Source organism: Lycorma delicatula, chromosome 1 (genome assembly GCF_047948215.1).
Source record: "Lycorma delicatula isolate Av1 chromosome 1, ASM4794821v1, whole genome shotgun sequence".
NCBI lineage: Eukaryota > Metazoa > Arthropoda > Insecta > Hemiptera > Fulgoridae > Lycorma > Lycorma delicatula.
Window position 1 is genome coordinate 282,407,349 of NC_134455.1, and position 23,859 is coordinate 282,431,207.

Below are 23,859 nucleotides of genomic sequence, written 5' to 3' on the forward strand. Positions count from 1 at the left end.
CTGCAAGTTATAAAACATAATACTGGAAATATTTTTTGAGACAAACAGGAAATTGAAAATAGACAACTGATAAGAATATTATTTTTTATTTGTATCTGGTAGTTATTCTAACAACTTATTGATAGAGAAAAATACAAACAATTTGAGTAATACACAAATTTACATACAGACACAATAATAATTTAAATTCTGAAAAAGTTTGTTTAAAATCATTACATGTTTACTTTTTATTTATACAAACAAGTTACTTTCTCATAACATATAAAATTCACGACCATATATATTAAAATTATTATTATATTACAATATTAAAATAATTGAAAGACTTATTTTCAATTTAAATTCAGTTATAGTACAGTAATAAAAGTTTTGTATATAATTTATTGGTCATAAGAAAAGCTTTTTCCAGATAATTACTGATTCATCAGTTTAGTCGGATGTGGCTGGATTAATTGATGATTCTACTTCGCATACTGTTGTTGTTTGGAAAACTGTACGCACCCTCATTTCTTCTGCAGCAGCTGCTAGAAGACAAGGCTATTAAAAAAAAATGATGTATACATTGTCATTTATGTAAAAACATCACAAACCAATAGTTTTAAAACAAATGAAAAGCATGAAATCCTGTAAGAACAAAATTTCAGATAAAATAAAAAATTAAAAGAATTAATAATAATTATTATTATTATTATTATTATTATTATTATTAATTATTATTATCTCATATTTGAAGGTCCATGCTTAAATTTTATGAGGAATAAATTTTAATTTTTAATGGATTTTCCTATTCTTTTTGTTTTTAACAATGAAAAATAACTGAGTAATAAGAAGGTTTTATTGTGAATGCATTACAATTTATCCTCTTTAAATTTAACCGCTATCCCAATATCAAAGTTGTGTTCCAATTCCAACATCGTTGTTGTTCCAATATCGCTTTTTCCAGAACACTGAATAAACTAGTTGAGGGCATGACACTTTCTTTCTAACCTTTTTTTAACTGAAAATTTTCATACAGCTTCCATTTTAACCAGAGCTGATAAATAAGTTTATCAGCTTTAGATTATATAACCACAAGCTCCTATGTATATAAGTCTCAATCTTATACTTCCAAATTCCTGTAGAGCTTAGTATATATCTTTAATATATCACGTGAATCATAAATTAATTAAAATTTATATCCAGGTGGAACAGAAGTATTTTATGTTATGCCATTTCTCAATGACGCAGAAGAAAGACTGATCAATTTTAAAGAAGCTAATTCTACAACCACATTGATATCCTGCCAGGTTTGTTTCTATGATGGTTATCATTATTTTTGTTACCATTCATTTAACTGCTTATAAAGCCATACTAAACAGTTTTTGCCTCTGTAATTGATGCAAGTAGCATTTACATTTGTTCTGAAATAGTTGAAGACCTGTAAAACTCCTTATATGGTGAGCAGGGTGTATACCTCACAAACTAAATCATGCAAGGACAGAAGTGTCTGTTGAAATTATTCAAAATCAGAATCCTATCAATTGCATGATACCATATAAATATTAATTAATTACACAGAAATTATTTTGACTTGATTCATAATAAGCTTTATGCAGATGAACTACTCTAAAATTATTTAATCAGAATATAAGATAATCTATTACAAACAATAAGTACTTAATCTATCTACCACTAATTATCTAATATCACTTAATTATTTTATTTTTCACAGTCTATTGTAACTGATTATTCAAAATTAAGACCAAAAATAATTAAAATTAACTATAATTGCAATTAAATTCTTTCTTTCTTATTAAAATGTATATTCTTTAAAAAGCAAATCGCTAACATGATGTTATCACATTGTATCACAAACTGTCTTGACTAGTTAGTAATGTAGTATGTGATGACTATGTTTATGGTATAGAAAAAAGAAAAAGTATTAGATAAACATCATTTAGTCTTTATAATACTACTGCAGGTTTTATTATATTATATTTTAGAAGAAATGGATCAATACTGTTTAGAGCTTTTCTAAATGTCATTATATTAAACTTTATGTCTCTATCTTAACTTTATTATTCTATGTATGTTTATTTTTTTTTATCCTAAGTTGAATTAAAAATAAAGTTTATAGTATAATATTGACTGCAATAGTATTATAATGATTGTAAATTACTTTTATCTAATATTTTGTGTGCTGTATATTACAAAATGATTAATTATCACACACTACATCACTAACAAAGTCAAGACAATTTGTGATGCAGTGTGATAACATCATGTCAGTGATTTGCTTCTTAAAGAATATACATTTTCAACTATTTAATATCAGTTACTGTGAGACATACTTTATTATTTACTGAGGGATACATCAGTTAATTGAGACATACTTTTAAATAGTCATTTTTAATGTCTATCAAGCCAACCAATAACTATTACAAAATCATGGGAAACTATAGACACTATAAAAACAAATTAAATTTTGCATACAATAAGATGTAATCCATACATCTTACTGTATGCAAAATTTACCATTGTACTGCTATTATTTTCTTAATTATTATAGTAGATAATAAAGGGATTGCTTTCAGTCAAACACTCTTCAGTTTCTGCATATCTCACATTTTGAAGTGTCCAGAATTAAAAAAAAAAGAAATACAGTTACAAAGTTTTATGTCTGTGGATGTTTGCAAATAGTTGTTACATACAGCAAAGCAAATAATTGCTTGAGTTGGAATTCATTTCAAATCACATTTTATAAATGGTTTGTGACAGAGTCAAAATTGAAAATTTTATCTGTTAAATTTTTAATAAAATGACTACATCACGCACAATATTTTGTGAAAACAGTTATTTAATCTCTTTAGCAAACACAAGCTGTGACTCTAACACACCTACCTCTGACGCGCTTGCTTGTAGTAAGTAAGGTTTTTGAGAAGGTCTTGAACCTCTGCATTAATAGTAGGTTAACTTCTAACCGTTTGCTGATGGATGACCAGTATGATTTATACCCTGGCAAGGGCACAGAAGACGCTGTTGTTAGAGTAATGAATTTGGCTTCAACCAGTGAGTGCAAATATGTACTCATCTTTTTGGACATATCCAGGGCCTTCAATAACTTGTGGTGGCCCTCTGCCATGTTTCAGTTGCAGCAGTGTGGTTGCACGCAAAATGAAATTGCATGCAACCAAAATGAAAGCTATTTCAGCAACAGAACCTTCACTCTTCGTGACAGCAGTTCAGAAGTATTAAGACCCTGTTAAAAGGTTGTTCACAGGACAGTGTTTTAGGCGCCCTCATTTGGGTTGTTGATTCTCTAATATGGTTGCGGATGCCCAATAGCTGCCACATTGTGGCTTATGCCAACAATGGGTTGCTGCTGGTCTAGGGTTACTCACGTGCTGAGATACAACTCAGAGCAACTCAGGCATGTAAGGTACTAAGGTTGTGGAGTCTTCAGCATAGATGGTTTTCAGTGCGGAGAAAACTACTATGATGTTTCTTAAGGATTGTCTAGGTGCGACCCGTCAACCCATCGGGTTGATCTAGTGGTTAACACGTCTTCCCAAATCAGCTGATTTGGAAAGTCGAGAGTTACAGCATTCAAGTCCTAGTAAAGCCAGATATTTTTACATGGATTTGAATACTAGATCGTGGATACCGGTGTTCTTTGGTGGTTGGGTTTTCAATTACCCACACATCTCAGGAATGGTCGAACTGAGAATGTACAAGACTACACTTCATTTACACTCATACATATCATCCTCATTCATCCTCTGAAGTATTATCTAAAACGGTAGTTACCAGAGGCTAAACAGGAAAAAGAAAGAAGAAGGTGCGACCCGTCACCTGTGGGTCGTGATGGATGGCCTTCCGATTACGTATGTCAGCGTTCAGAAATATCTGGGCGTCATCCTTGATAAGAGGCTTCAATTCAGACAGCACCTTCAGTTTGTCACAAGGAAGGCTATAGATACCTTCTCTGGTGTTTGCAGAGTCATCCATCCCGGTTGGGGGTTGAATTATTATACCATGCATATTCTTTATAAAGGTGTCTGCAAGGCCATACGCTGTGTCCGTCTGGGCTCATTGTTTACAATTCCAGTGTTATAGGGACATTCTTTTGCGAGCCCAGCATCTTCTATTGTTACCTGTTGTCAGAGGTTACAGAACTGTCTCAAGAGAGGAAGAAGACTCTATAGTCTCACTGTAATAAGCCATGGCTTATTACTGTGGAAAAAGTTAGAAGGTAAAAGATAACTCCCGTTAAAGCCTATCAGGCTAGGAACTGGATGACAGGGGGTGATGGAGTGGCGACCATAACCGTCACAAAGCGAGTGTCTTCCCCTATGGGGGTTGGGATGTGATTCTATCACAATTATCATAAAAAATTATTAACTAACTTGAATTTGATCCCAAAAACTTCTGAATGAATGGGGAGATTGTATGATTTTGTCTAAACAAATTTTGCTCTAATGATTTGCAATGATTTTTAACTAATAAACAAACTCTCATACACAAAACATTTAATTTTAAAAAAATCTGATGTGGACACCATATAACTTCCTTATACACCTATTAAATTACATTACACTTTTTTTTTAAAATGAGAAGTACATAAAATTTTATTTCACTAATTACTTCTGATGTGTTAATATATTTTTTTTATGGAATTATTTATTGTAATTTTTTTTTACAATCATAAGTTAATAATTATTAATAAAGCAATATATTTAAATTTAAAAAAATATAAAAGAAATGAAGTCAAATTTAAACTTATGGGGCCTTCCTTTTATAAGATCCAAATATTTCATTAATTAAAATTTTATCTGGCTATAACTCTGAAACCAATGAAAATTAGTACCACTTATGTCTTCGAAAAGTACTCAATGAGGGCTATTACTGCAGTTAAGAAAAAGTCCAAAATCCAAATGTTTTTGATTTTTAGCTTTTTTGGACATTTTTGGTCGTTGATTGCAATCAAAAGGTGAGGTGCACAACTAGATCCTACAACAGTCCTAAATCCAAAATTTCAATATCCTTCGGCTAATCATTTTTGAGTTATGCAAGATACATACGTATTTAAAGACATCACTCCAATACTAGACAAAATAGATTCAGGGATGGTCAAAATCGATATTTCCATTGAAATCTGTAAACCAAAATTATTTGCAATTACAATACTTCATACAAGGACGTAAAAATAATTAACCTTTTACTGTTTCAACCTCTTAGCTTGGAAGTTTCTTTATTTTTTCTGAATGCAGCATTATCAAGAGATGACAACAATACTTATCACTTGATGTTATTGTATTAACAGATGTAATTGTAAACATTCAGCTCAGTATATATCAGGAGTTGAAGTAAGTTACAATGCTACTTTCAGCAGTGCACCAGACCCTAGAAAGAAATTTTCTGCAATTTTTTTTTTTGTTTTTACCATTTCAGCTATTAATGTATTGATATAAACATTTATAATTTTTTTTCAGATGGAAATATTTAACTTTTTTTTGAGTTAAAAGGTAAATTTTTAGTCATTTTATTTTTTACAGGTATTTTTATTCAACTAGCTTAAAATAATTGTAATGTCATCGAATACCTAAAAAAATGATTTCTATGTACATGTTTATTTAAAGTACATAATATAAAAAAAATTTCTAACAAAATAAGAAGTTATAATACCTGAAGTGGTAACAGAAGATTAGCAGTTCCAATAGTTGCAGCTCTTGGCTGCAGAGGAGCAGCAACTACTGAACCTCGGCTGCCCACTAGAGAAACACTGGAATTTCCTTCATTTTCTATAACATTATACACATTTTACAATATTTTAAACAAATGTTACTTGCAGATTAAATTATCAAAATTTCACCTAATAACACTAACACTTTTTTCACATAAACAGTTTTTGGTTATCATAATAACTTATTTATGGTGCAGAATAACCATAAAAAAAATAATCTATTCAGTTAATTACTTTGGAAAGTAATTTCAAAAAGATGATGTATCAGATACTGATCAGAAACTCATACAAAATAATAATAATACAGCAGGTGAAAGGAACATTTTATATAAAATTGTCTATATAGCATTTTTTATATAAATTGCAAAACAACTTATAATCAATTAAAAGTCTTAAATTATGGGTACAGTATTATAAAACAAACTTATTTTTAATAAAATATATGCAATGGATAATAAATAGACAATATGATTATTACATGAATAATAATAACTACTTATTAAAATAAAAAAGTAGTAACTAATTTGTAATTTCTTCTTTGGATGTTGCCTCAAATTTCCTTCCTGATGAAAAAACAAATTTTCTCCTTTTTCTCATCTCATGTGAAAAATCCTTCTAGGTAAATTAGTATACTTTGTTTTTTCTAGTACTTTTAACTTTTTTGAATTGTTTAAAATAAAATAGAATTTTATCATTAGTTAAATGTGAGATAATTGCACTGTTATTGACTGGTTTTTTCCCCAATGAGAGTACTTGAGTTTATCTCCACACCACAACAAGCTCCTAATATACTGAGTACAAATTTTCCTGAATACTCATGTAGACCTAATATTTGTGTTATTTTTGAATCCCTTAAACACTAGGTTTTATCATGTAAAAACTGATTAAATTTATTATTTTTGGCAAACACAAGCTGTTGCTCTAACACAAATATTACAAAAAATGTTTAACTAATTTGAATTTCATCCCAGAAACTTCTAATCGAAACAGGAGATGCTGCCATTCTGATGAGATAGGTCATTGATATTATGAAAAGCTAATCTATCATTTCTACCTTCCATTTTACTTATCTAATTTACCACTACCTTATATGGTCACACAATCCATTTTATTTAATCTCTTTAACTTATGATCTCCATTAGATATTTAATGGTCATTAATGCTCCCATTCTGTTATCAATATTTTCAAATAACCAATTTTGAAAACTCTCCAGATACTTATACATGGTCATCTCATACACTCTACCACCCCAACTCTATTTTCTTCCTAACCAATTGAATCTGATTAGTAATTCAACTTTTTCAAGTATACTTTTTTTTTGCACTAAGTCTAAAACATCAGTTATTGTTTACAGTAATACAATGATTTATACTAACACCACTACTACCTGCTAAACAATAAAATTCAGTAGAAGGAAAAAGAAAAAATTATTCCAAGAGAAAAAAAGGAGGAGAACAAGGAGGTTGCTGATGTATACATGTAAGGTGATGTAAATTAGGCATAAATATGAGATACAAGATTTTTTTTTTTGAGAATAAAATGTCTAAATTTCAGTTGTTAATTCCCAGGTTAAATTTCAATTAAATACATTTTTAATTAAATTCTTATATTTAATTTTTCAATAAAAAAGGAGGGGAAGAAGGAGGTTGCTGATGTATACATGTAAGGTAATGTAAATTAGGCATAGAATATGAGATACAAGATTATTTTTTTGAGAATAAAATGTCTAAATTTCAGTTGTTAATTCCCAGGTTAAATTTCAATTAAATACATTTTTAATTAAATTCTTATATTTAATTTTTCAATACATAATCCAGTTCTATCAAATCAAGATGTATTGTAAGTAATTTTATCTCACAAAATTTTAAATAATTTATCTAATATAGAAAAAAAATCATACATCAACAAATAATGTATTCCAACAAAGACAATATTAATGGAAATTATTATTAAATGGAATAGTGATAACGAATCTTAAAGCTTGATCACTTGTGATATGAATTGGTTAAATAGTTGTAGGGATTCAAATAGTTGTTTATATATAGCCTTACTAATTAACAACAATGAACTTTGCACAGTGTTTTAAAATTGATATATTGGTAACAAATTTGTATAATTACTAGATTTATTAATATTACAATTGAAATCAAAATTTGGGAGAAATGCAATTTTATTTTGAACTTCTAAGTGTTCACCATAAAATCCTACTTCTCCCAAATTCTTTTGCAACACCTAATTACGAAGTGCTAAACTGGAAATGGTAAAAGCAAGATGAGCTTCACAGACCTTTGCATTAAAAGGACTAGAAGTCATGGATGATGTGGCAGTAGAGGAATAACTGGTGAGATGGCAATTCTTATCTAGAAGAAGCTGAATGTTGGGTTTATTCATATTCCTGAATTGGTAGCATCTTTGAATCTGCATACCACATCTCTTTTGAGCGCTCTAAATGAAAAAAAATGCTGTATGTAAGGGGATTAGAGAAATACATTTATGAACATGGAGTGGAAAGTGAGTCATTACTACGCAAACTTGAACAAGAGAAAAATAAATCACAGATACTCTTAGAGATACACAGATGCTAGATCGTGGATACCGGTGTTCTTTGGTGGTTTGGTTTCGATTAACCACACATCTCGGGAATGGTCGATCTGAGACTCCATTCATTTTCATTCATACATTTCATCCTCAGTCATCCTCTGAAGTAATACCTTACGATGGTTCCAGAAGCTAAACAGAAAAAGAAAGAAAGATAAGACGTGTAATTTTTAATTGAGAAAGAACATGGGTATTCATTAAATTAAGAAATTAAACAATTTTTTTTTTGTTTTTGGTGGCAAATTCTTGTTTTCTACATTACAGGACTAAATAAACAGACAAGAAGCAATGCACAAAAACTTAAAACTTTAACTTCTATTAAAATTTTTATCAAATAAAATAGTCCGCTGAGTAATATCTAATAGAAATAAAACCTACAGGAATTATCAGAATGATAATGAACAAACAATGCTCTTTTTTATTATTATGTCAGGATTGGATATCATTATTTTACCTCTGCTCTTTTGAAAAGGATACCTATATCTCAGCTAGCATATGAGCAACCCCAAGAAAAAAACTTTGCTCAGTTTTATGAATTCCGCCGAAAAATCTCAATTCAGATTCAATTTACAAAAAAAAATCTCTTCATTCAAACAGAGCCAAGGATTAAATAATGTAGAAGAAAGCAGCTACAGTCAATAACACTTCATTTTTATTTGTTACAGATTATTGGGTTGTAGAATGAATAATACTTATAGTGTGATAGAGAGAAGAGAAGGTATAAGAGAAAAGAATGCAACTGAGAGTAATTAAGTAATGACACTTCAGTTTTTTTTTTGATCTTCCTGTTGACAAAGAGGATTTTCTTGGTTTTGCTACAAGTGATGTACAGTGATAGGACTATTGTAATATTTTATGACTAATTCACAATATAATCTCAAAGTATGAACATGGGAATTTTGAATGGAAATTTTTTTAGTGTGAAAAATGCCATACCTGATAGGAATTCAAACCAAATCTTGGTTGAAATCTTCCAAATAAAAAGCTGAGACACTACTGTTTTTGTACAGAGGTCATCAGAGCTATTTTAATAACCAAACCTTTTCTTATCCAGGTTATAACCATTTTATGTGAGTAGTTATGGTTTCAAAACTTGTCAAATTAAAAAAAATATATATGAATCTTGGAATAATAATATTAATGAAATAATTTGATTATTGAATGTCATCATGTATAGATTCAGTGAACCTCTATTTTCTAATTTTTTAGCAACTATGTACTTTTTTTATTGTTTATAGTAATTTAACAGATTAAAGGCATTGAATTCAATATCTTTAATAAAATTAGCCTATCATACACGTTTTGGGCAAGTAGAAGTATTAAAAAAATTTTGTGTTAAAGCAGTAAAAAAGTTTTTATAAAGAAGCAGCAGACAAATCTGACCAAATTAGAAATAACATGAAATGAACATCGGGGTGCTGTACCATGTGATTTTTCATTATGAGATGAACCATCCAACTCGTTTTGAATTAAATTAATCTATGTACAAGATCATCCGTTTCATTCATTTTTATTGTTCATACTCTGGTCCCTCCTGATACACCCAGAGTTTATTGTTGCATTGAGCTTACTTCTGGCCATTAATTAAGTTAGTAGTTGCGTGTGTAACGCCACTATTATCAAACACTGTGTCAGTCTTAAGTTTTGCAACATCCGTATTACACTAATTGAAAAAGCTCATCATTTGTACATCTTTACCAAATAGTAATTGAATTAAGTTTGGTCATGCACTCGCCTCACCCAGGACCCTTCAAAGCTATTTTTGTTCAGGTTCTGAAACAGCTTGTTGTGGTGGCTGTAACAATCAGACAGATTGAGAAAAGTGACATGAGGGCTTTTTTTTTCTAAAAAAAATAGGCATCAGAGAATGATAGTTTATGATACTGATTGGAGTCTAGTTGAGGATGAAGTGATGTCTCTCATTAGAAAGCAGAACACCCAGTTGGATACGGCTACATTTAATTCCAAGTGTCAGTTTTTATTTAAAATGGGTAGGCATGATGCAAGAGCACTACTACGTAGTGATTTTTCTCATTGTTGAAGACCTTCCTCGCTGAAGGGAGGTTCTTCATAGATTTTGCTTCTTGCAGAGTCAAGGAGTACGTTGATGATCAGAGTTGTTTTTATGTGTTATTGGTACGATCAAGGGTTTTCTGTGATCTGCTTGTTATCTGTGCCCACTACTGTGAGAAGAGAGATAAGCGTAAGGATTGTCCCAAAAAGGCTGATCCTCTATTATAGATAAATTATAAAATGTTGAGGAAATATCATAAGCACTCTGGTCATAGTAAGTAGTGTGGATCATATTTGAGAACTGTCAAGAAGTATTTTAATTCTCTTGATGGTTAGTTTCGGTCAGTTGAATGCATAGGTGCTTATATTGTTCGAGTTAGGTGAAGTGGCTTTACATTGTAAGCTAGATGTTGTTATGTTGCATTATCTGTATATTACATCTGGTGACCTACCAGGTTCTGCAGGATTGAAGCAACTTTATTGTGGTTCTAACAGCATGTCTGCTGTTTTGTGCAGAAGAGAAATAAGTTGTATATTCTTGCAGCAGCTATGTAACAATCATGTTGTTACAGTTAATAGAATAGATAAGAAAGTATCAGGACCCTGCTGAGCATCATCTTTAGGTCTGGGAGAAGAGTTTTCAGTTTTCAGAACATAATTCTATTGTTATTGGTGCCGATGTTAATGCTGACTTTCTTATGTGACATAGTGATTATACCGAGGAGAGTGGTAAAGCAGTTAAAGGTATTGTTATCCAACATGACTTAGAGGTTTTTATTGTTTCTGATGAGTTGCCAACATACACTGGTATGGTAGACAGTAGGAATCAATTTGACGGCACCAATATTGATGTCATGGTTGGAAGATACATTCCTGCATGTGCCTGTGGTTGAAAGGTTGTCCATGATTACTCTAGCGACCACCAACATATTATCTTCGATAAACTCAACTTAAAGAGGGTTGAATAAATATTTGGGAAAAAGAGAGGAAAGGATTAACAGAACTAATGCAGCTAAATCCTAAAAATGAAAGAAATAACTAGGAAAGGGAACCAGAATCAACATTATGTAATAAGCAAGAAAATATTATTCTTGTTTTTTCTATAGAGGAAACACTTATTTACTTAGTCTATTTTTTATAATTTTATTTAAGTAAAATAAGTCTATACTGTATTTAAAATTATATATTCCCAAAACAAAAATAAAAATTAAAAAAGATACTTTTAGAAAAAAACTTGGAGTGTTGTAGATTAATTTATAACTGATTTTATAATTTAAATTTTTTGAAAATTTGTTTTTCTAAATATCTATAATTTTAAAAATTACAAAAAAAAGTAGCATAACAGTTATAACTTTAATACATATTATTTAATAAAATATTTTTAGTTAACTATAATAACTTACTTTATATTATGTTTTTATCACTGATATTGTTTCAAATTAGATAAATAAAGAAATAAAGTAAGAATGATGTATCGCAATGTGTTATTTTCCTAAGATACACTTTACTTTTCTAACACAATACTTTAGAATATTCTCATGTATATAGAATTTTTTACCTACCCTTTATACCCCACCCCTCATACTATCTCAATATCTCTTAGAAATGACACCAAAAGCTAAAAATAAAAGCCAAAAAAAAATTACTTGCATTATTTATTTAAAAAATTTTATTAATAAAAATTACAATATATCAGAGAGCTCCAACTGCTCAGATATGAAATCAAGTTAGTTTGATTGAGGTTATCAGGTCAAAAAATAAATGACTTTTAGGAAATGCAATTAATAGAAAGTAGTAAACAGCAAAGAACATTGGTTTAAAGAGAAATGCAACGAAAATAAAAACAAATAACATTAGTTAAAATAAATGGAAAACTAAGGGAAAATATTAAGTGAATTTAAAATACATTATGAAATTTTCAGATCAACAAGTATTTTTAGCAAGAGAAGGGAAATATATATTTGATGGTAAAAATGTGTATAGGGTTTATAATATAATTAATATATTAGGCTAAATTTTAGCCATTTTAGAGAACTTTAAAATGAAATTGATTCTGTAGAAGGTTCTGCACCAAAAGTACAATTTTTTTATTAGTTAAGTCATCTCATAAGCAATGAATATGCAGAACTGTATAAATTTTACAAACAATCAACAAGCTGTGGGAATATGAAAAGAAAATATTTTTAGTGTACGAGAAATGGTAGCCTGAACTTTGAAAGATTAAAATTAGGCTACACCAACCAGTAATATACTCTCATAATCAGTCCTGTTAAATGGAATAATTTAACAAGAATAGAAAAAAAGGAAAGATAAATGGTATACTGAACACACTTTTTTCTAATATTAGTAAATAGTTTTATTAACCAGTTCATCTTACAGGACTAGTATGTAAATGAGAACCAATTTTGTGATTGTAAAATTAGCATGTACATTTTTTAAATTTGTATGTTTTTTTGCATTTTTTTGACAAAACTATTGATTTTCACAACAAAATTTAATATCCAAATAAATTTAATTTCATGAAGTCAAAAATAATATTTTTTTAAAATTGCTATAAAAGCAGTATTCCTTCATTTTTCCTCTGGTGTTCATCCATTTAAAAACGCTCAATGGTCAAAAGAAATACACATTTGCACTTCAAAAAAAATAATTTTTGTACCCAAAAGACATTTTTTTTTTCATGTTGAAGAAAAACATAGTTGCGTGGATCAAAATACTTGATAATGCTAATTGGCTAAGTTTTTGTTAATTATTCTATGAGGATTGCTTAAGCCAGTTTTCATATCACAAAAATAATAAGTTACATGTTTTTAAGGAACAACATGGGCAAGAACCTTCTGATAATTTTCATTATGAGTTGGGGCTATATTATTATGCAAAAATATACAATATAGTCCCAAGTATGGTTATAGATGTGGTTCAGATCAAGAAAGTATGCAGTATCTTGCCTTAAAGAAAATGTTTGCCCTCCCAGAATACAACAAAATTGTATTTTTATTTATGTTCAGATTCCAACAGTTATTGTAAGCTACAGTAATAAATTTTACATATAAAACATATTTTTTATATTTACTAGCTAAATTGACTGGGAGGTTGGCCAAACAAATTATTAGTTAACTTTTTTTGGCTAGGTATTGGACAGTCTTAAGAAATAAGAATTAAATAGATAGAAGAATTTGAATAGACAATGATGGGTAGCATAAGGAAAAACTGAAAGGTCTATAACTAAAGGTCTGGATGAAAAATCTCCTGAGAACCCTGGATATGAACCAGTTGAATATATGGGAAGTTTATTATTTTATGACCCAATTCTTGACAGATCATTGGTTGTTGGGAAATACCTGAATAAAATAAGTAAATGGATGACTCCTGTGACTTCATATGGTGTACAGGAAGAAGATATGGTGTATTGGAAGATCTGTGAGTGGAATAATGAGAGGAAGGATCTGTACAATGTTCTATGGAACATGAAACCGAGGCATAGTAGAAATGTTGTTGGAAACCAATGAGATTTAGTTGTAAACTACATTCAAAACATAATGAGGATGAAAAAAGAAAATGGAGTGCAGAGAATCACAGAAGGAAGATGCAAGCAGAAAAATGGAGGAAATGGAATAAAACCGTTGGAGGATGAATAAAGTCTATGGAACACCTGAAGTCGTGTGGAAACAGTACTGGGGTGGAATAAATCCCCTAATGAGGAGGTAGAGATGTAGTGAGTAAGCCAGCCAAGCCGAACAATTCCACGCACCAGCAGAGAGTCCAATCCCCCTGACAGTGCATAAGCATTTCCCACTGCAAAAAAAAAATTATTAAGTTTCTTTCCTGTGACTTTGCATTAATTATCCTGTAACTCCTAGTCATTCTTCTTTTTTGAACTATGTCACCTACCTATCGTGTTTAAAAATTTATCACTTCGTGCTCAAATCAATGGATATCTTGGTTTTTAGATTTTTGGATGGCCTACTCTTAATGAGTCCACACCCATTGATCTGGCTGGAACTTTTTTTACTACTGAAATCCTTTAACAACAAGATACCACTATATAGATTTTAAAACATCAATGAAAGGAAATATTACCTTTGAAAATACTGTTACAGTTTCTACCTTTTCAACTGTAGTAATCTCAAACCTGAAATAGGTTGGCTTCAAGTTTTTTGTTCTTGGCAACCACAAATTATTGGTTTCCTCAATAACTACCAGAAAGGATGCTCTTTAGGAAACAATTCCTTCGATCTCAATAGGTAACTTCTTTTACTGTAACACGTAGAACTATCTGCTTCACAATGTGGTACAGGCTTCATGTGATGAATATGATACTGGCATTGTATTTTTGAGCTCTATTTGATCAGTATGCTCCTCCTAAGATAGTATCATATCATCACATGTAGTATCACATATCACATGTTAGATTCAACTGATGTTTGACTATGACTACTAACTCAGATTCCTCCTAATCTGAAATAAACAGTCAAGTTAATAATTATTCTCCAACCCACAGCTTGAGGAATAGGTCCTAGTAGGGCTTCCAAGAAACTTGATAATAAATAAAACTTCAGTACATGAAAATGTATCAGAAAGTGAAAATAATGTTGTACTAACTATTCTAGATGAATATTACTACTTTCTTTCTGTAAATTTTCATGACTTTTGCTTTCACTGTGTATGTGGAATTGAATTCCAGTTATGCTTCACATTTTTAACATGCTAATTTTCCATGATTTTATCTCATCCTCATCATAAAAATACAATAACATTATTATTTATGTAAGACTATAATTAGTAGGACTAAATTAATTAATTAAACATTAGGATTTTAAAGTATTAGGATTAAGATTTTGTTATTGAAGCAGTTATTTGAAATTTTTATAATTTTTCTACAATTTTAAAAAAAATAATTTTATATTTATTTTCTAAATAAGGGTTTGATTCTGCTAACCTACTTTGACAAAATCCTTATACCATTAATGTATTATCTCTATGAGATGATGAAAGTAACTGTAGCTGAAGATAAGAATTTCTGAGACACATATGATACCATTCAATCTATATCTGAAGATAATTGTTCAAGGATAAAAGTATTTTACATTACAAATTCAAAAAAAATTATTTATTGTATGCATTATAAATATGCATAAAAACTTTACAGTTTCCTTTTTTTGGGTAATTGTGCGGTTGTTTCATAAACAGAATTTGTATTAATGATAACACCAGTAATTATATTACTCATAGTGTAAAATTTTTGTGAGATAATAAACTTTTTTGGATGAAGAAACTGATTTCATCTGTAATAGGATCAAGATTCATTTTGAACCTCCATCAATATTTTATAAAAATATAGTAATAGACAATAATCACTTCTTATTTTACCTACATAATATACTCCCATCTAAAATATAATAGTACATCCTGATATTACTTCAAAAGTTGAAATGAGCTTTCAGGAAACATGTATGTTAAATCTTTGTTTAGTAGAAAATAAGATTCATATAGATTTATTTTAAGGAAATGAAAAATCTGTGCACGTCTATACATTTATATTTATGAATGTCCAATCTTTCCTGTTAAAAAAAAGATGCTAATACAAATCTTTCCTTTTTTTTAAATAGAATTTTTTTTAAATTATATATTTTTTAATATACAAAATTTGTTCATAAAAGTAAACAATAATCATTTACATCAAATTGACAACAAAATTATTTTTGCATTACACAACATAATGTTTCAGTCTATAAAACAGATCTTATTATGATAAAATTCAGGTCCTATAAACTTTTGATTACATTCCAAATACATAGCTGATTAAGACAAAAAAAGCCCCAGCAGTAACAACAGCTGAGAGAATAACATGAGGAAGGTCGTAAATAAGACTGATAATGTTCTGAAGTAGATTTTTAAATAATTTTGTAATAAAATTTGGATTAGTTTGTCATGACAAATTTTATACTTTTTAAATTTAAATATTATATATAACCTGTGTAGCATATTTATTTAAATAGAGATTTGTACATTATTTTATTGCAGTTGTAACTGCCTAACCACATAGTACTATACATTCATAGAATATCATTGTTATGGCTGATCAGACTGCTAAAAAGCTATGGCTGTGAATGCTAAAAGGCTCTACCATGGAACTGATGTCAAATAGGTTCCATCATTGTCAGTTGTACTGAAAGTTCTTTTGAAAGGAACAAAACCAGCTGTGTTAAAATTAATCATTACTGCCAGCAAATCAAGAAATCTCATGAGTACAACCTTTAGGCGTATGGCAACTTGAGGACTAATTGTGTAGCAGGATTTAATGGGATGACAAGGCTGGTTCTAGGTGCTTTAAGATGGAGACTTTTAGACTAAGGTATGGAAGTCCTGACAGAAGAATCCCTATTTTTCTGGAAATAGCTATGATGAGCCAGCCCTTTATCACTTATCAAGAAAAATGTTTGCAGCTCATTATAGAATTGATCTGTACATAGGTGGTAAAATTGTGTAAAAACTAACAATCAAAAAATAAGTATTGGTTCTGGATTGTAAATGGCTTAAGAAAAAATTGAATTCTGGTTGGCTTGAGTCATGTTTCTCAGAGAATACTAATAGGAATTTTTGGGTGTTGATTGTTCTTTTTGAATTGAATAATAAAAAACAAATGACTGTTCCAACCACAAAAGTATCAGTGTAATAAGTTGGTAGGCTATTGGGCAAATTCTGTATAAGAGAATTGAAAACTAAGTTAATACTGCTGAAAAACAGCGGGTTCTACTCTGATAGATCCTGCATTTATAACATGTTTATCTTGAAATAACTTATATAAATGTCTGCTGCTCACATCACTGTACATCAGCTAGCTTTTACTCACTTCAATAAAACTTTTGATAGTATCCCTTTAAATAAATTTTAGGAAACTTTATAATCTGAAAATGTTACTATTGACAAAGAGAGAAAACTTACTAAATTTTTCAAAGAACTAATATAATCTAAGAACTAAATATTTCAAACTAATATTTCAAAGAACTAAAGAAATAATATAATCGTACTCTGAAGAGATTCTTGTTAATTAAGATATACATCAGGATTACTCTTTTTATCCTCTTTTTTCAATTTATTTTGACATTGAAATAAGAGACTAGACATGGAAACTACAAAAGTGTAAACTACATAAGTGTTTAAATTAATGACAAATATATTTTAACCATTTTATTTGCTTACAATCAAGTGAGTTTTGATGAGGTTAGGATTGATGCAGAATTTCCGACCTAAAAATTGATTGAAGAATACAAGAAATAGGGTTAGAAATGAACTGGAAAAATTTGGTATATGAAGAAGAGGGAGAGAATACTGTCAACATCATCTTCTTCACCATTACCATCACCACCACCACCTTGTTCAGGTTAGAAAGAAGAAATTAGAAGGGTAATGATGAAGAAGGTGGAAAGAGATGGGTAAAGTGGTATGGCCACTTACAGCAAATGCATGATTCAAGAATCCTCCAATTATCTTGGTCATGGATTACATCTAGGCAACAAAAATGTGTAAGATACAAAAGAAGGTGACATCTGCACTATGATAAATGAAAAAAGTTGTAAAAAGCTGCAACGTACATACATACATAAGTTAAATAAATTATTGTACCTGCCGAATAGGATACTTCAAATCATACCACCCCAACAGCAATATTCACTGAAATTAATTCTTTAACTTGTTATTGACTACAATTTTCCATGGAAACTTCTTTGTATTGATGAATTTGGGATGGTGGTTAAACAGATTCATACATTAAAATGAGTTTTGTGAAAAAACTGAACTGCTCAAATTTAAATGAAATACTTTTAAATACTGTTGTTATGGGTTTAAAAATGTTGGTTTTAGTATAATTTGTTAAATTTGGCTTGCCTTGCAATTGGTTGACCTGGTCTTTTTTAATCCATTGACTGATAATTATTGTTATTTATTTTTGACAACTGAAATTCTAGTCGCAAAGTCAGTTTGACTTATCAATTCAATTTTTTTTTTTCTTAAAAAATTTTCATTTTATTCTAATTAATAGTAATGATGGCTTAATTTGTTTAGCGTTAGAAGGTATTTTGAAAGCCCTAACAATGGGAATTTCAATAAATATTAACAATATTTTTATTAATTAAAAGTTCAATGTTATTTATTTAAATAAGTAATAATCCTCCTTATGTATTTACCTATATATAATTCTGAATAATATATTCTATAAATTTAATATTATAAAAATAAAATAAAACTGTTAGTTCTTATTTTTTGTTTAATTTTGGACCCAGCAAGTCTGTATCTTTTGTTTTTTCCTTTGGCGCTTCGGTACAGTTTCTGAGTCAATATTTGCACCATTAAGCCTAAAAGTATTACAATATATTATAAAGATACTTTTATTTAAAAATTAGAAATTGTTTAAATTTATTTAACAAGAAAATGTTTTTTAAAAGAGAACACTGACAAATTGCATCTCCTAAAACTCAGTCATCCTTTAATGAATAAAATGTAAGTATACATTATCTGGCTTTCTTATTAGGTAGTGATTGCATGGCAAAACTTTCTTTATTTTGTATTAAAAATAATAGTTAAATTATGTTTGTATCAGAATGATACCTGTGCAGAATGCAGGTTTTCCTGGACTTGTTCAGCTAGTTTTAATCATTATTAGTTATTATTGCTATTTATATTCTTTTTTTGCAATAAAAGTTTTCTTAAAGTAGTATACATAATAAAATTACCTTTAGTTGAGAAAGTTATCCCAAGATTTGTAGATGATGCAGGTAAGGCAAGTCTAGGAATGGACGGACCTTGAAGTGCAAGTCCTAACATATTAACTCCATTTATTGTACCTGTACAAAATTAAATCCCTTTTCAACTTATATATGTTGCATTAAATAAGTTAGTAGTCAAAATTAATTTTGTTCATTTATTTTGTCCACTTTAAATTAATCTTTCATTAAACTCCTTTCCTTTAATTCAAGTTATTAACAAGCTATTAACAAGCTATTAATTTTTTTTTTTATTTGTCAATTTTAATTCTTATTATTGATATAGCTGTCTAATAAATAAATAAGTCTTGATTCTGAGTAGGGCATAATAATACATTATATAGGTCATGCAAATATACAATAGAAATATATAAACAAATTATAAGATAAATCCCTGAAATATTGTCAAGTTAAATACATTAAATATAAAAAATTACTACAAAAAAATTTTGAAGCCACTAATGAAAATTATTTTGAACAAATTTATGTACTTGTTGAATGGGATGCAGATAAATTGTATTTTTTTAATTAATAATAATAAATTGGTTAAGATATTTATTTTTTGTAACTATCTATTTTGCAACCTGTTGTTTTGTTTGGAAAACCTGTGAAAACTGTAATCTGTCTGTTTTGTAATTCTGTTCCCTAGAAGTCAGCAAGTTGAATAGGCTGATCTATACTTACTTAGCTTATTATCCTTTAATATAGCTGGGTGATGATGCTTGATAGCTCCCATTCGTCTGTTTACAATGCCATCTCCTCTTTTCGGTCGAGGCTGCTCTACTGGAAGTACTCTTCTTCTTTTCTTGGGAAGCTTTGACCTTGCCTGTAAGAAAATATAATATATTATTTCACATTTTTGCACTAAATTTATTTTTTAGATTTATGTAATTTTTATTTTAATTTGCTTAAAACTAAATTCAAATTGTTGAATTTATTCCAAATATAGAAAATATTAAAATAAGCCATCTATGGTAATGAAATAATATCTTGAAATTTGTTAATCAAGTAAAAAGAAAATGTTTCATCAGTTATAAATTTCCAGTTTGATTAATTTTTAAGTGATGACACTGAATTAATTTGTAAGTAATTAAAATAGATTAATGTTCTCTTAATTGTTTTTATTTATATTAATACCACCAACTGTTTTGAAGAAAATACAAAAGAAAAAATAAGTTTATAACAATGAGTTTTATTCTCTTGACTGATCAATGAACTGAAAAAAGATTAAGAGAATTGCAAGAGATATGCCAAAAATAACCACCTTATTAAGTGGAATGAACTTCAAAGAAAACTATAAACTGAAACTGAATATAATTTTATTAACGTATATTGCAGTTCATATTTTACAAATTTCTTGTATGTTTCTACTATTATTGTTAACTGAAGATGGTACCTAGCCTATAACAAATCTTATTGTAGGTATTATAAGGTAACTTATATGAGTATTCAGTTATTACAAAATATAAATACCACCCTTGACAAGTTTCAGTTAAACATTAATGTGATTAATAAAAATAATAAAACACTGTCATAACCCTCATATTTAAAAAAATTAAATTCATTATTTCTACAAAATATCAATATTTACAGTATCAAGTCAACCTACCCCTTGAGTTAATATATAACCAGCTAAAATAGGTTGATGAGACAATACATCTTATCATCGTTGATGAGACGATGTTAAATATGTTGATAAGACTTCTGTTAAATAAATGCTTCATTAATTATCTGATTTCTCTTAATATGAAGGCAAAGGTAACGAGATAAAGATACTAAGCTCTATTTTAACTTGAAAGCCTAAGATGAAAGCCTTTTTAATTTCTTATTTTGATTATATAATTCCTGTTATGTTAATTTTTTCTCTTTCGTTTTTTTTTTTAAATTTTTCATCAGTCATATTTTAGAATCACACAGCTAATCAAGGTTAGGTAAGGTGGGCAATATTTTTTTCAACCTTAGAACATTTCAAAGTTATTTTTGCAAAAAAGATAAAAGTTATCTTTTTTGCTTTCTAGCTGAGACTATTATGAGAAGGTTGAATTATTTTTTGGAATTTATTTTATTTTATCTACATTATTATAGGGGAAAAAATTTTTACCTATGAATAAACCATGAATAAAACATATGAACTCTAATTATTTATTTTTTTAACTACTATGTTTAACAGTGAAATGCACATTTTGCTATTTATTTTTTCTGAATTTTTGGTGTTTTTTCAATTAAAAAAAGTGTTTCCAAGGATGAGGATTAGTATATATCTTAATTTGACAGGGTATTGTATCACATAATTGCTTTTTATTTCTTTAACTTTCTATTTCTCTGTTCTAAATCTAGTTTGGGTTAACTTATAACATAGGAAGGAGGTTGTTCAGACTCGAGTATCATTTCTTCTTTATTATTTTTTAATTCTTTTTTATTAATTTAACTGCCTTCTTCTTAATCATTAAAGTAAATTATTACAACTCAGTCACCAGCTGACATTTAGTTAATATTTCTACTAATTTATTATATTGTTTAGTCAAAATTCAGATTTCACACAGTTAATATGAACATAGAGAAAATTACGTATATTCAACAATATAAAACACATATTAAGCAGTTTATATAATCATGAATACTTAAACATAATCTATGTATCTTTCATATTTAACAATGAGTATTTTTATTTACTGTTTGAACCAGCACAGACTTACTATTCGAATGATGAATTCAGGAGGTTTGTTATTCAATTATCACTCAGAGGTTGAATGTGGAGCATCGTTCACCTGTTCCAATTGAAGAGGATGAGGTGACAATTAGTGGTCACTGTCATATATTGTCTAGAAATCATGGAATACTTGGAATACTGTCCTAGAAAAGGGATCCAAGAAATAGCCCCACCACAAACTTAAGACAATTTTTTGTCTGATGTGAGTGATGTCAAAGACAGTGAGAGTGATGCTCTCACCACAAACTCACAGATAGCTTCTCTACCATGGCAGACAGTGCCAGTTTTGCTTCCAAAAAAAATCACATGCTCCTGTTGCTGCCACCATTTTGCTATTCTCAAATCGTTTTCAGGACCTTCCGATGAAGGATGGTAACATCCACTGCCTGTCAAAAGAACATGATTAGCTCCTGCCCACAGTCCTGTACAGCATTATCGATGTTGTACAACTGAATGAATTAATTGAAGCTGTGGTTTAAAAGTATAACTACAGCATAAGAATATACATTTCCAAACATGTTATCTTGAAAGATCTGGATGTCTACAAGCGGATAATTGACTTGGTGCACAAAATCTGGATCAGTCATATTTTCACTAGGAAGTATAAAAGAGCCTTCCTGGTTGTATTAAGGAACTTACACTATTGTGATCCAATTGACCAAAAGTACACAATCATGCAGTCAGAAGTTTAATTAATGCCAGACATTGGATTACATAGGAACTCAAAGTTTTTTGTCACTTTGAGCCCAAAGATAAAGAGGTTTATAATCTGAAATACATCACCAACTGTGGGGTAACCTTAAAAACACTGAGAAGATCTGCTGGTTTTGTCCAGTTTATGAGCTGTCAGCAGTACAGCCATACAAAAAACTGCACGTGGCCTAACAGGTATGTTAAATGTTCTGAGAATCATTGGAATACAAGTTCTCTTAAAAATAGAAACAATCCAGCTATTTGAGTGCTTTACCAATCAGACCATCCTGTTAACTATAGAGAATGCAGAGTATATAAGGAAATTGTGAATAAAAATCAGAGGCAAAAGGTATCATCACTCTTCTCTGCTACAAACCTTTGCTTTTTTCACCTACGAAGACTGTCTCTCCATCTGGAATGGCTTCAAACAAACGGACTGCTTTCTTTGGATTGGATAATAATTTCCCATCATTGGGTAGAACGACTAAGGATCCAGACACTTGCTCCACTGCTTGTTCATGATCTTATGCTACACCTGGTGAGCATGATGCCCATAGTAATACTGAAGAACTAGAAAAACTGACTTGCAACACTGAGCTTCTAGTGCAGAAAATAGGTAATGTAAGAGTGCTTTTTACCAAGGTTATCACCAAAATTTGTTAATGCCTAGATCCTTGATGGTAACTACCTGGAATAAATGGTATCGTTGGTCAAGGACAGGGACTAGAGGCTTTGATACTTGCTGAATCGTTGGACGTCATCTTGCTTTCTGAGGCGCACTTCACAGAACGTAATTTTTTTCGTCTTCGAACGTATTCAGTCTACAATACTAATCATACTGACGGCAGATTGAATGGAGGTACTGTAGTGCTCATAAGGACATGATTAAGCTTCTTGAACTACCGGAGAACAAAACCGATCACATTCAAGCCACATTCGTTGAAAACCAGGACTGGCTTGGACCACTTAGGCTATTTGCAGTCTCCTGTCCTCCTCGTCACTGATTACGGTTGCCCTTTTCTCCGAGTTTTTTGCTACTCTATGTTCACGATTGTGATGGGCGGTGTCTGGAATGCTAAACACTCTGGGACTCTACGACGCTTGTAACAACTAGAGGCAAGGCTTGCAAGGGATGCATTGTTAACATGCACGTGAACATAATTTCTGGATTGCAACCAACGTACTGGCCGTTGGATACAGGATGATAGAATTTTTTTCCCATCTTCTCACCCAGCTCGGCCAAAATAAAGCATAATCACGCCCCGGGTAGTCTGCTTTACGCTAACGAGCCCACCTGTCTACCGGCTGAAGTACAGCATGACAGGCAGACCGGCAGGCCCGCTGGCCCGCTGGTAGGATC

At 30.0% G+C, this 23,859-nt stretch overlaps 1 protein-coding gene across 2 annotated transcripts in view; it reads right to left on the reverse strand.

Moving 5' to 3' along the window:
* Window positions 1–240: 240 nt before the first annotated feature.
* Window positions 241–23,859, reverse strand: part of LOC142318320 (potassium voltage-gated channel protein Shaw-like) — a 263,076-nt gene continuing 239,457 nt past the window's right edge. Inside the window, exons 8-11 of one of the 2 annotated variants that reach the window (XM_075354896.1) lie at window positions 19,781–19,922; window positions 19,067–19,177; window positions 5,665–5,780; window positions 241–521 (exon numbers count right to left, since the gene is read on the reverse strand). In XM_075354896.1, the coding sequence (XP_075211011.1) occupies window positions 504–521; window positions 5,665–5,780; window positions 19,067–19,177; window positions 19,781–19,922 (387 nt within the window). In that variant the 3' untranslated portion in view covers window positions 241–503. Of the gene's footprint in view, window positions 538–5,664; window positions 5,781–19,066; window positions 19,178–19,780; window positions 19,923–23,859 lie in introns of both variants that reach the window. The other variant, XM_075354895.1, reaches the window with a different exon arrangement.